The sequence below is a fragment of the Chelon labrosus genome (assembly GCF_963514085.1).
Source record: "Chelon labrosus genome assembly, chromosome: 19".
Taxonomy (NCBI): Eukaryota; Metazoa; Chordata; class Actinopteri; order Mugiliformes; family Mugilidae; genus Chelon; species Chelon labrosus.
The window spans coordinates 6,331,720-6,345,379 of record NC_140352.1 but is presented as its reverse complement, the minus strand read 5'-3'; the positions used below and the strand labels follow the sequence as shown (position 1 = coordinate 6,345,379).

Genomic DNA, 13,660 nt, shown 5'->3' with positions numbered 1-13,660 from the left:
AAGACTTACAACAACAACTACTGCAGAAGAACTTTTAATTGTCAGTTCATAAGTTGAGGCCAACGATTTGTTTTTACAAAAATAATAAAAAGGAATTAGGTGTTTATCTTCATACTGTAGAAAGAGTTGCATGATGAAGCCCCGGGGTTAGCTGGGCAGAGGCGTTTGCATAAGTTGCAAAAAACAGGATATCGACACAAAAATAAAAACAACAGATTCAAGTAAAAAGTCATGTAATCATAACGGAGTCACGTTAAAGCCCGGCGGCGATCCTTGAAACTTAAGACTCTTGTTAGGTTTTACTTTTGGTCAGAGGAATTAAACTGAACCCACGGGCCCAGTCCCCTCTCATGAAGTCCTTCTCAAGACGTTTGACAGCAAAGTGCTCAGTAAGACTTGGAGAACTATTAAACTTTAAACAAAGTAGGAAATTCCTTAAAGGTGAGCTTGCAGCTTCAGGCTATGACATCTTCTGCGACCACGTACAGACGCCTTCTGTTCAGTTCAACTCCCCTGCTCGACATAAAGCCCGTTGACGCGTATTAATTTACTTTCTTGTCGCTGGTCCCGTCACCAGAAGCCGTGTCATAATGGCACTTCTCCACGCATCGCCTCGGAAACCATCCCCTAATACGATCGCCAGCTAGAAGCCAAAATGAAAATAAGAGACATTTAGACACTTGTTACAATAAGTTCAATGAAAGTAAAAGCATTTAATCCCACCTCTCATTTGTTCCTCGCTTAAAACTTTGTCTCCATACATCCACCATCTGAAGAGAAAGAAAGTATTCATGCTAATTAAGGAGGACAGTCATCCAGACTCCATTATGATCACGGTTTCTGGGTGGATAAACGTACTTGGTGCCACGAGTAGCCAGGATGGTGTCTCCCTTGCTGAGAGGGATCCTGGGCTCTTCGGTGCAGGGGGTTCTGAAAAAGGTTTGGAGACCCTTGCTGAGGGGGCAGCAAGCTCCGTTATAATCCTCTATTGCCCGGTACTGGACCTGCTGGTCAAGAGAAACAAGATGTCTGGTTATTCTACTAATCTGATCGTAATGTAAGTTAAGATGAGAACACTTTAAAAGCGTTCTTCCACTAATCTGCAGTGCATATCAGTTTTATGTCTCGGCCTGTTTTCTTACAAGTGCATTTTCATTCCTATTCCAATCCGCATATAGTAGAAGAAATGGCTTCCGGGTGTTGATGAGTACAATTCCGATTCAGTACTCGATGCACAACAAATTACAAAATAAAAACTGCATCTCAGATACTCAAATGCAGCCTACATCTACATAAACTACAGCTACTTTTTTTTATTATCCGAAATGCATCATGAACACGATGAGAAACTTTGCCCACACTACAAGATTTGAAAATAATGGTGCATCACACACACACTACAGAATATCATTAAAGTTATTGTGCCAGGGGGAGAAATCGGGGAGCAACGCACCACCTAACGAGATCTCATGGGGAAGCGGATGTAAACAAAAAGACAGTGGTTTAACGTTTTGCTGTAACTCTGTTATACGGAGCAGAAACAAAAGCAGCTAAACGAACCCGGGCGATACAACATGACTTTCCCGTTCAGTGAGAAGTGGAGGTGAAACTTTAACTGTCAGTTTTAATGCTGCACTATTTTTGGTGGCGCAGTCACAAGGCCGAAGCTAATGCATAGAAGGTGAGTGATACATATGAGAAGTAGTGGAAACTGTATGAAATATATGTCATTCTTATCTAAATAAGATGCTCCACATAAATGTCCACACAAATACAGAGTAGTATCTTAAGGTTTACTTAAATTTTATTGTATATATTGTCTTAATGTACATAGGTCTTATTCCTTCTTTTTATATATAATTCTGTCTTTGTATATTTATACTGTGGTTTATTGTAGCTGTGACAAACCCAATTTCCCCACCGGGGAATAATAAAGTATTTCTAATTCTTATTCTTATTCTGATTAAATCTTATAAACATTTCCCACACATGCTGCCCGCTTCTAAAAACCTGAAACCTACTCTTGCGGTCCTGTGCTGTGGAAATGAAAGCAAAGATGACACCATGAGGACTCGGCAGGTACTTACACTTCTCACTCGTTTATCAGCCTTCTGCTTCAGTTGTTCAATCTGTTTAAAAAAAGGAGCAACATAATTTAAGTCAACTAAATAGCGCTTAACTTAAGAAGACATGAGGAGAGGTTACATGCAAAGTAAAAAAAAACAGCGATGCAATCTACAAACTGAACCTACAGTTAAGGTGTGCTGGTGACACTTGGGATGGACTGGCCATTCGATACCGTCACCTTTGGGTGTCCCTGACCACGTGAAGACTTGCTTGAAATTCAGCCAGCGGCTGCCGAGGTCGTACGGGAAGATAAACTCCTCCCCGGTTTGGTAGTGCTGTATTCGGTCTTTGGCCTGATGCAAAAAGACAAAGGACATGGTATTATATATATGTGTGTGTGTGTGTGTATATATGTGTGTGACGTGCCTGGTCCTGTAATCAGTACACACAGATGTTGACATCCTAGATTTTTGTTTGTAGATCCAACAAATGAAAAAAAAAAAAACATCTTAAATTACATTAACACCACAAAACAAAGTCACAGGAAACCGCAGAGATATTCTGACCTTTTCCTCAATCCATGACTCGATTGAGGTCTTATTTCGAAGGATGACTTTCATCTGAAAGGACAAACAACTGCATAATCAGTGCCAGTTTTTATTTAAACATATGAGCATATTATTGCATTACTAATTGGGCCTGGTTATACATTAAAATGTTCCAATCTAAACTTAATTTTTACTTCAGTCGTGGCAGTCTCTTTTGTGCTATGTTCTGTCTCTTCATTAATTTCACATCATATCTAGACTGTGTTAAAGTGAATACATCAGAAGGAACACGGATTAGCCACGCATGCTTACCTGTATGAAGAAAAGCATACCAACGGCAATAGTGGTACCCAGTGCTAAGCCTAAGGCAAAGAGCGTGGCTGCAAAGGCGGGCACACTGAAGGGCATGAGGGGCTGGACCTGACGCACAGCACTCATGTCAATCTTGACCGTACTCCAGCCAAATGATATCTGCAGCGAGGAAAAGAGAAAACAGCACGATGACAACGTTGAGCAATGGGCCATGTGGAGCAAGGTAAGCACTGTGGTAAGATGATCACTCACCCTCTCATACAGCTGTGTGTACATGGTCATAATGAAAATAATGGCAGCGTGTGAGCAACCCAGCGGAGCCAGCAGCAGGAAGCTGGTGAAGTAGGCGTGGTTCGAGTGGCCGCAGCAGTTGTTGATCCAAGGGCAATGGTGGTCCATCTTCATTACACACCTGAGGGAGGGGAGGCAGAGGAGGAGAGGAGTGCTGGGGGAATTGACTGGTCGTTTGGGAGGACATAGAGCGATAGGTTCATCAGCATGCCACAGTGCATTCACATTATCTGAGGCTCTCAAGCCATGAATACAAGCATTACAGATATGTAGAAGAGACACATCAAGAAATAGATTCTTTTTCCACCTACGTCAGAGACCCTGCATGTGTGGCAAGATCACCTCGACTCTGTGCTCTTTCATTTCCTCAGTATTTCAGTCATAACGTGCATCTAACACAGGTGTGAGAAAACCAACTCTTGCTTTGGTAATAAATGAAATTACCTGTTACACTTTCGACAGTGGTGTGACCTGGGGGCCTTGTAGCCTTGGCACACTCTGCAGTATTGTAGAAACGGACTCTCCTGTTGATTCTCCTGTTTTAGAATACACAAATAAGTCGGACGCCTCGTGCTCCTTTAACGTGATTAAATGGTTTCACTCTTTGCAACATTATCTCAACAAGCAACAGCGAAGAAAAAAAAGAAAGATGGTGTACTTACAGGTTTCCAGCCGAGAGGAATGTATCCAGGTCCAACAAACATAGCATTGAAGTAGTTGTAGAGGATGAGAACAGTCCAGTTGAGGAGCATTATGAAGTTAATGCTGCCTCCTGTTGTATCTAACGGCCAATACCATATAATGGAGTCCAGAATAGCCATGGTGGAGCATATAGCAATGACAGACAGGGCTATAATTGGACCCCAGTGGCACAATCTCCGAACCTCATGGAGGTTCTGAAACGTCACAAACGTTGACAGGAAGTTCATTTTTTATTTATTTATTTATTTTTTTAATGCAGCTTAAGCACTAGTATTTTGGCTGTTGAGTTCCTGAAATATAGTGACCGATGTTCAGTGTGTTACTTTCCCCCTCTGCTATCTTGCAAAGTCAGTGGTGCAGATGATGCACATATTTTTTCCCGTCTTCTGAGCACCAAGAGACTGGCCCGGTCTTGAGTCACTGGGGCTTTCTGCGTCCCGTTATTCCTCGGCCTGGCAAAGAGCAGCATCCTCTCCAGCCAATCTTCAAAGCAATGCTATCCTCGTGACAGACTCAAGCTTCCCATCTGAGAGAGAAAGAGCAAAATTAAAAGACAAAAAAAAAAAAAACAGCCACATGTGCTGCAGCATTTCACACGCCTTTAACCTTTAACTGCAAAATACTGACGGCAGCAGCAGTCATGTGATGCCCACTCTTGCTTTTATGCGGGTGGCTGTTACATTTGCCAGCTCTCACACTCCTGGAGTCATGTTTATGTAAAACAAGTCATCTTTTCTCTATACACAAAGGTGGTGACTCATCTTTTGACATTGTGTCTGCTCTTGAATTGAATGGTGTTATGGTTATGCTCATTTTATAAATGTCGTGAGCATAATATTCTACTAAACACTCCTTTTTCTACAGAACAATATATTTTATGCTTGTTTCATTATGTTTTATTTCACTCCTAGATGGTCATCATTGCAGTATTACTGACATATTTTTTAGGAAACTCATTTAATCAAGCCAATCAAGCTGACAGATTAAAAGCAAGCACAGTAAAGGCAATAAATCAAACTACATTTTTGTGAATTGTGATGTACATTATATTTAAGTAAAAGCAGAGCCATAGCATATGCTCAACACTAATTAGCTCATGTTACCGAGCTAGCTAATTCGCACCAAATAAATAAATAAAAGAGGCATTACATGCAACCCCTCAGCTCTGTATATATAGAGGTTACAAATCACACGTGTTTAAAAAATATCTGTATATGAGGCTAACGTATTCTCTTGGCTAAAAATATGTGTTTGGGTTTAGCAATATGGGTTGAGCTGTTAGCTAGCACTTAGCTAGCTTTTTCGCCAGCATCAACAAGACCAGCGTATAATGCTGCACTACTGCCACAAGACGTAAAGAGGAAACACAGATTTAAAGATTTAACAAATGCTTATTTTTTTTTTGGCACACGTACACGCGTAGTTTTTAAGAATAAAGGCAAAAGCTGTCACTTTAAATCACAAACCTGGCCACTTCCTTGATTTTTTTTCCTACAATTTCTCCTGTGTACAGAGAGGAACCTTCGTCATGGTGTCTCAGGAACTGTTATCCTCCAGGACTCGTGGGCGCTTTTTTATTACGAGCTGTTTAATACTAAAATATTAAAAAAAAGCAGCAGGAAATATTAATGTGTTCACACTCGACATAAATTGATGTGAATTATATTTTCTATCCACCTGTCGAACCCCGTTCAGTGTCGGAACAAAATAAAACAAAAGTCCAGTTCCTTGCCGAGCACATTACACTGCGACTCAAGGAAGCGACTCCATTCGAGGCTTGTTGTTATTATTCTGAGCTAGCTGTCAAACAGAAAGCTAGTTAGCTGTCTAAAACTTAATCGCCAAAATGTCTTCAGACTTTGAAACCTACGAGCAGGACTTTGGAACAATTACGGCGGAAGTAACCAACAAAATCGGCAGAATTCCCAAACTAAGTGGAGGTAGGAGGCAATTACCTTTATTAGCTGGATTCGGTTAGCTATCAAGTGTCAGCTGTGAAGGGTTGCTAACGGTAACAGGTGAAGCTTACTGGTGGCATTTAATCTATTGGTGATAGTATTGTCTGCTAAAGTATTGTCACACTGAATGTTTTTACTCCTCTTGCTTTATAAAAGAATATGTCAGTGATGTTGTTAGTGGCTAAATTATTAGCTATGTGTGTTCTGAAAGCCGGTGTGAAACATTGGAACATTAGCCTAATTTCTAATAGCATCCGGTTTCCAGTTCCTACATTAGTGGTTAAATATCAGTGAAAATCTCTGATCTACAAGGATAGGAAGTAGCCGTTTAGTTGTTTCACAGTGGTTTTCTACGGCAAAGTACTGAAGATTAAAAACAGCTTTTCATGAGTGGACATTAGTGTGAAATTACATTTTGCAGCTCATGACAGCACAGCAGCTTTCTGCACCAAAGTGTCAGTGACTAGACACTGTGAAATTTAGTAAATCTATAATATAATATAATAAATAAAATAAAAAAACAGGTACATTGTTTAACATTCATATTCAAGTGATGCTTTGCTCATATGTTAGTCATGCTTTAAGTTTGGATTCTGTTGTCAGATGGCTGGGTATGATTTTCGATTAGTGCTGAGTATTTCTACAGTTCAGAGTGTTTGATATCAAGTTGCATACATTTCTTGATTTGTATGTTTGATGATATTTAAAGTTCTTGTTCGTCACATAGATATTTCAGTCGCTATAAAGTAAAAAATAAAAATTCCTTGGTAAGAAGTGGGAATAACACCCAGTACAAAGCTTTCAACTGGTTTGACAGGAATGAGTCCCTCTCAGAATTTTATTCATTAACCCTTCCCTTGTGTATTTCCCCTTCCTTCCTTCCTTCCTTCCTTCCTTCCTTTATTTACAGTATCTCTTGTACCAATGAGTCCAGGGCATTTTGTCACAGAAATAATAAATCTAATCACATCATTTTGCTTAACATCATTACAAACAAACAAATTACATATTTAGAAAACAGGTGTGATAATAATCCAAACTGTTAATTAAGTACAGCAGTTTACCAATACCAAAAAAATTAATTCAGATTTATATACACTGCCTAGCCAAAAAATAAAAAAAAAATAAGTTGTGGAACTGCTCTTCATGTTGTCTTTATTTCTGTTTAGGTTCTTTATGTTGTGTTGTTCCTTCAGTATGCTGTAATTTAATATATTCTTACTTCCCGTATCACATCTATAGAACGTTTGTTCTCATGAAGGTTACTCAGAAACTGCACAAAGCCACGAAGATATGTGTGAATATGCTCACTTGCCAAAACATTATGCAAACTAGTGAAAACAAATGCGTTCTAATGTAACAGTCCTGTTTTCAATCCCTTTTAATGAATGTTGCAAAGTTTATGTTGAAGCAATGTTAGAAAGCTGGTTAGTCAACTGTATGATCGTTTCGGAGGATGTAGTTTGTGGTGCCGTTGAACTGGATTGAATTAAACACAAGCGTGGCTCAGTTATTTAGCCTAGCCCACTGACTTAAATGAAGCTGTCGAAATAATAGAAACATGCGTCGACACACACGGTAGAATCGACAGCTCTCTCGATTATTTTAAACAAGTGCTGAATAACCTTCCTGCAGCTAAAGTTTAGTGCAGGGCTATTATGTAACTGCATTGCACTTGTTTTCTCCAGTGTATCAACTGGTGAGTGTATATGCAAGCATTCCAGTAATATCTCATAATGAGCTGGCTGTAATTGTGCCGTCCACAGTCGGTGGAGTGCTGCTCCAAGTGTCAACTCGTTGATTGTTTTCAGTTTTGCTTTCTAAGGCCTGCTTTCAGACACTGCTTGGAGCATTTATCTCCTTCTCTGGCTTGCTCATTGGCTTTTCAAAAGGCACTGCCTCTCACAAAAACCTCGCCCGACTCAGAATTTCTGGTTTGGAATTGGCATCTTTGAAGATTGGTGGCAGCCCATTCCACAGAGTAACTTCACATCGCGGCCTCTCGCCATCTGTCAGAGTAAACCCATATGAATATGTACAAAGCGAGGGAACACATTACGACCATAAGTAGTTGTTCTGTTTGCTGCCACCAGTGGAACAGTTGGATTTCCTTTCCAAAACACTAACTTTCTTTTTTGCATTAACTTTCTTGAGTCCTTCTCGCTCCTCTTCCCATTTACCATATTAATATACCTCCAGACACTGGCTTATATCAGTGCTGTTGTTGTATTTTTTAGTTTTAGGTGTTATTTTATATTATGTTACAGATATTGGGCTTATGGGAGAAAATGTCCTTGACTGTCATCTTTCATTAAACAATAAAATGAATGCTTTTATATTTATCTGTTACCATGCCCCAAAACTTTAGAGTTCACTCAATAAAGACTTGAATGAGAATACAATGTAATGTTAGGCCTTGTTCCATGAAACATAAATATAATTTCACCTTTGGCTAGGAGATTCCTTGTCAGTCATTGCCACTCAAATATGGAACATTTTTATGTCTAGAAACATTGACAAGCCCTACCTCTTCTTCATTTGCTTCATGTCGGCGTGCAAAAGTCTTCATCCGTCAATCAGCGAGGTTGTAGTCTTTGGTAAATATCCATACATATTTCACAGTCCTCCATCTCGAGCCCGAGTCCCGAGTAAGAAAAGCACCATCTCACTTCTCACCGAATTGCCCCTGGCTGTTTACTGTGTAGGTTGTGAGGTTAGACACAGGTTTTAAAAATGAATTTGAGGACCGGCAAAAGGTAATGTTGGCCCATGTGGTGTCTGAGAAATGAAGATCTTGGCTCAGATTTTTTTTCTTTCTTTCTTCTTCTTCTTCTTCTATTTTTACGATGTTTTTAGTCCCACAACTGGTAGCCTTGTGATTTGCTTTGAAGCTTTGTTGACTTTATGTTTTAGTTATTTAAAATTCAGTCAATTATTTATCACGTTAAAGAACTCTCCTGCTTCTGATTCTTGATTTATTTAATGTTAAATATTTTCAGGTGAACACAGTTGAGAGTATGTCTAAAGTGTTGTTAATGTAGAGGTGAAATATTTGAAATATTTGAATGACGTTATCTTTGGGATTAGAAAAAAATGAATCGAGATTGGACTTTTAGACGCTTTAACATCTGTCCGCTGATTGCCATACGTTAATCTCTTAACTAATTAAATTACACGGACATCTTCTTTGCATCGATGTAAGATGTTAATTTTTTTCCTGCTAGTTGGCTAACTAGCTAAAATATTTACCAAAGATATCTTACCAAGCTACACTGCCTGGCCAGAAAAGAAGTCGCCACCTGGATTTAGCAAAGCAAATAGGTAGGAGCCTCCTATATGATAATTACAGCATGGGTGATTATCTTTCAGCTGGCAACAAGTTATTTAACCCCAACTGATGCAATGAGTAGCTTCTCATTTCTTCAACAACCATGTCTAAAGACACATCCTGTGGTCGTGGAAAACATGTTAGTCTGTTTGAGAAGGGTCAAATCATTGGCATGCATCAAGCAGAGAAAACATCTAAGGAGATTGTAGAAACTACTACAACTGGGTTAAGAACTGTCCAACGCATTATTAAAAACTGGAAAGATAGTGGAGAAGCATCAGGGTAAGAAGAGAGGCAGATGAAGTGATGCACCCATCATGCCTAGTGTCTACTGTACAAGCCTGTGGGGGCAGTGCTATGATCTGGGGTTGCTGCAGTTGCTCAGGTCTAGGTTCAGCAACATTATGTGTCCAAAGAATGAGGTCAGCTGACTACCTGAATATACTGAATGACCAGGTTATTCCATCAATGGATCATATTCCAAGATGACAATGCCAGGATTCATGGGGCTCAGATTGTGAAAGAGTGGTTCAGGGAGCATGAGACATCATTTTCACACATGGATTGGCCACCACAGAGTCCAGACCTTAACCCCACTGAGAATCTTTGGGATGTGCTGGAGAAGGCTTTGTGCAGTGGTCAGACTCTCCCATCATCAATACAAGATCTTGGTGGAAAATGAATGAAACACTGGAGGAAATAAATCTGGTGACATTGGAGAAGCTTATTGAAACAATACCACAGCAAATGAGTGCTGTAATCAAAGCTAAAGGAGGTCCAATGTAATATTAGAGTGTGTGACCTTTTCTTTTATGGGTGGCGACTTTTATTTTGGCCAGGCAGTGTATCTTGGTAAGCTAATACCAAGTTATCTTGGTAAGATACCTTTATAATTTAATACTAGTTGTATATATTTGATGTCGGCCAGGCTGTACATCACCCACAGAGCCAAAGTCAAACTTACAATAAAGCATATTTAAGAAAACAAATAATTATCCAGTGCGGGATTTGAAAAACAACAACAAAAAAATACATGTTAGTATCACAGGGTCTTCTGATACGGGAATATAGTTGATTTCTGTCTTTACACAACGGCATGTTTTAATGACAATTAAAGAGAGATATATTTAATTTGCAATAATAATAATAACTGTATATTTGCATCATTTGTAGGATGGAATTGAATGCAATAAACAGTACAGTAGTACATCACTTTTATGAATACATTACTGGTCAGAAGACTTGTCATAATGGATTATTATGTCGTATATGATTACATATAAAAACTAAAATAACTCACTGTAAATAGTTTTAATGCTTTTTTTACTCTGCAACCATGTCCACTCTACAAACTGTATTCTTAATTTCCTTTACGTGACATGCAAACCCTTCAAAATTCATATATATTCCACATAAACAGCTGGCGGATGTCTCCTGCTTTTACTTCAGTCTTGCAGGACGTTTCACTCCTTCCGGGCTGTCCCACGTCGCAGCGATCGCCTGTCAAGTTCCGGGAGCTTGTGTTGATTCAGTGTTGAGTGATATTTAGGCGTGGCAGCAGGAAGTAGTGGCGTGCTGGCCATCTTCATATAGGATCTCTAGGCTGTTTGAAGCTCATTCCAGGAATTTTTCATCTAGCATATGGGAGGTATAGATACCGGCAGAAGGAGCCATAGGCAAACTATTTAGAAAAACAAAAACAAATCAAAGAATAAGCCAGTTGGTGTAAAAGTAAAAATAAAACTGAGAAAAACTGCACTGTGAAATGATAAAAGCTGGAACTAAAATAAAAGCAGCTGCTATAAAATGACACTAAGCAAAATGAAATATGTTTTTCTGAATTTTCAAAAATGTGCTGCTTTTTTTTTTCTGTCTCACTGGATAATTTTAAACACGATTCAGAGAAAGCAATCCAATCCTAGCACCTAGGAGTCTGTTATTATTATATTTACCTGATATATGTCCTTAACATTTAATGGTTCTCGAGCACCTCACCAGGCCTCCACGTTTCCCGACGTTCCCTTTCATGGCAAAGAGATAATTTCAGAACAAAGACCACTTCAGTGCATTTACAGAAAGTGGCAATGCTTGTGCTTTATAGATGTGCTGCGGCGTACATGCTTCTGGTGCAACTGTAAGTCCTAATGAGTTTCGCTGGGTAACGTGGAAGCCATGGGGTGAGGCGTAGAACGGCGCGTTAGTCATTCTGAGCGGGACTCATACTTCTGGCAAGTGAGCAAAGCTGACACCTCCCTTCCCTTTGAGTTGGCATGAGGTGTCTCTGTGCTCCTCAACAGAAACCAACAAAGGCCTCGTAGACGCCAATAACTAAGAGACATCAAATGTTGGCTCGTCGTGTGGAGAGAATGTGTAAATATATCTTCAAATGTGTCCTCGTGTGTTGTTTTCTCCCTGCCTCTTTCTTTCTCTCCTCCCCCCCCCCCTTCCCCCCGTTGCGGGGGAGTTAGGTTGTTGTCATGAAGCGCTGTTCCTCCGTCGGCTGATCAATATGTTGCTGTTTTTTTCTTTCCCTTTCAGAGGAGAAGACACAGCTGGTTCTAAATGTCGACAAACAGCTTGAAGAAGTCAGAGAGTTGGTACGTCTTTGATCAGTAATTTTCCTCCTCTTCCCATTTCCTAAATAATGAATTTGTGGAAAGAGGGAGGGGACAATTTCCACTGGCACCAGACAACAGCACCTGTATTATCCTGGTGGTGACATGACACGCAGACACACACTTCACATGGCGGGAAAAGGGAGGCTTCCTCCTCGCATGATTACTTTCCAGTAATCTGCTTTTAAGTGACACCCCGATGACACATTTCAAACCATTATCTTGAGGTGGGAGTCTTCATGTTGCTGTTTAGAAAATGAGCGGAGTCACCTGACAGAGACAAACTGTTGTTGCAGTTGTCTTGTTATGCCACGGTGATTAGTTCCCTCCAAATGTGCCGCCGAGGGACCCGTCCTACCCGAGCATCAGATGTACGCTCGCTTCATTCGCGGCGACGTTGCCGGGCCCGCGCATGTCACGGCGGTGACATGTTCGATTGTGTATTTATTTGCAGAACAGCCTCGCCCGCGTCTCGAACCTCTGTCTCGGCTGAGCGACGTGAGCGCGGGGTGGGGGGGCGTTTTATTTTTACAATCGACACAGGGACACGTTGAAGTTAATGCAGCTGAAGTTGCTCATTTTCAAAGTTTAGAAAGTTTGATATTTTTAGAGTTGACACAATTCCTGTCACAAGGAGGGGGGGGTTTTGTCAGACTTAGACGTAGATCTTTAACAGAAAATTGGGAAATGTGATCATTATAGATTATCCACGGTTAGATTTTCTAACCACCAACATAAAAATTATTAAAATGTTGTGTTTAAATCATACATTTGCATCATTTTATATTCAAAATTATGTTGTATTGTAAAATTTTAACCAGGAAGAACATTTCACGTGATATTAAATTAACTGAAATTATTTCTGGGGTTGGTTTTAGCTGGAGCAGATGGACCTCGAGGTGCGAGAGATCCCCATCCAGAGCCGAGCCATGTACAACAGCAGACTGAAAAGCTACAAGCAGGAGATGGAGAAGCTCGAGAAGGACTTCGTAAGTGCTTCAACACGTCTTATTACCACTGAAACATAATGAACATTTAACACATTTTTCTCATGCAAGTCATCCCGGCCAAGTTACCCGCGGTCTACATCCACCATAGTTTACATTCCCGACCATGCCCTCTCTCTCTCACGCGCACAAACATTCCTGCGCTGAAGCTCAGCGGTGCATCCACTGAGGTTAATTCGGAGTTCATATTTGAACTTGCAAGCGGTGCCTATCGAGAACGGGTTGTGTGTGTGTTTGTGTTGCTGCTGCTGCAGAATCTGGCCTTGTTTAGTAATTCATAAATCACCGTATGTCTCGGCTTGATTTCTAGCCTCTATCAAAGCTTAATGAACACCACGGTCTTTAGGGCCACTTGCTTTTAGTCCACATTGTTGGCTACCAATATTGCTCACGGCATTTCACTCGATCAATAATATCAGAGCAATAAGCAGCTATTATTGCTTAAGCGTCTCGGGTTGTTAAGGCGTTTTTTTAAATCATGTGTTTCTCTACAAATATGTATCTTTAATTACATCTTTCTTTTCTGTGTTTTTTGTTGATTTCTGTTGTTGTGCCGGTGCTCACAACAATACACACACACAGGTGTAAAAATGCAGCCGGCCTTGAGCTGGAGAATGTGTGCAGGTCCCTCCCTCTGCAAATCAAACCTGGTGTGATTTAAATCCACAAACACACGCCGAAACTTTCAAGCGAAACCTCGGCGGTCCGACCCGGGATAGGTGCAACATTTAACCTTGTCATTAATGCGATTTTTGGGAAAGTAAATTCCACCAACTTTTCTTCCAAACCTTGAAATGACTCAAAGGTGGAGCGTTGTTCCCAACTGTGAACC

At 40.4% G+C, this 13,660-nt stretch overlaps 2 protein-coding genes across 5 annotated transcripts in view; one reads left to right on the top strand and one right to left on the bottom strand.

Annotated features, from left to right (window-relative positions):
- Window positions 1–21: 21 nt before the first annotated feature.
- zdhhc6 (zDHHC palmitoyltransferase 6) lies at window positions 22–5,428 on the bottom strand. Of its 2 annotated transcripts, none has more exons than XM_084567351.1 (11): window positions 5,387–5,428; window positions 3,881–4,446; window positions 3,663–3,754; window positions 3,180–3,339; window positions 2,928–3,086; window positions 2,634–2,687; window positions 2,253–2,420; window positions 2,088–2,129; window positions 859–1,007; window positions 724–770; window positions 22–643 (listed from the first exon to the last, which is right to left on the bottom strand). In XM_084567351.1, exons 2-11 carry the CDS (start codon window positions 4,145–4,147, stop codon window positions 543–545), a joined length of 1,239 nt encoding a protein of 412 aa, XP_084423477.1. In that variant the 5' UTR covers window positions 4,148–4,446; window positions 5,387–5,428; the 3' UTR covers window positions 22–542. The 2 variants fall into 2 exon arrangements, with proteins under 2 accessions (XP_084423477.1, XP_084423478.1); XM_084567352.1 differs by having other exon boundaries at window positions 859–1,004.
- Window positions 5,429–5,727: 299 nt separating this feature from the next.
- Window positions 5,728–13,660, top strand: part of vti1a (vesicle transport through interaction with t-SNAREs 1A) — a 111,624-nt gene continuing 103,691 nt past the window's right edge. For all 3 annotated transcript variants that reach the window (XM_084567354.1, XM_084567353.1, XM_084567355.1), the window contains exons 1-3: window positions 5,728–5,860; window positions 11,745–11,803; window positions 12,700–12,810. In XM_084567354.1, the coding sequence (XP_084423480.1) occupies window positions 5,767–5,860; window positions 11,745–11,803; window positions 12,700–12,810 (264 nt within the window). In that variant the 5' untranslated portion in view covers window positions 5,728–5,766. The remainder of the gene's footprint in view (window positions 5,861–11,744; window positions 11,804–12,699; window positions 12,811–13,660) is intronic.

What these genes read in the sequence shown, in the direction of transcription:
- zdhhc6 (XM_084567351.1), bottom strand. Translation starts at nt 4,147, where the DNA reads ATGAACTTCCTGTCAACGTTTGTGACGTTTCAGAACCTCCATGAGGTT. An exon ending in TTCCTCTCGGCTGGAAACCT is followed by an intron (nt 3,755 to 3,880) that starts GTAAGTACACCA and finishes ATTCTAAAACAG; the next exon opens with GAGAATCAACAGGAGAGTCC. An exon ending in GTATGCTTTTCTTCATACAG is followed by an intron (nt 2,688 to 2,927) that starts GTAAGCATGCGT and finishes TTGTCCTTTCAG; the next exon opens with ATGAAAGTCATCCTTCGAAA.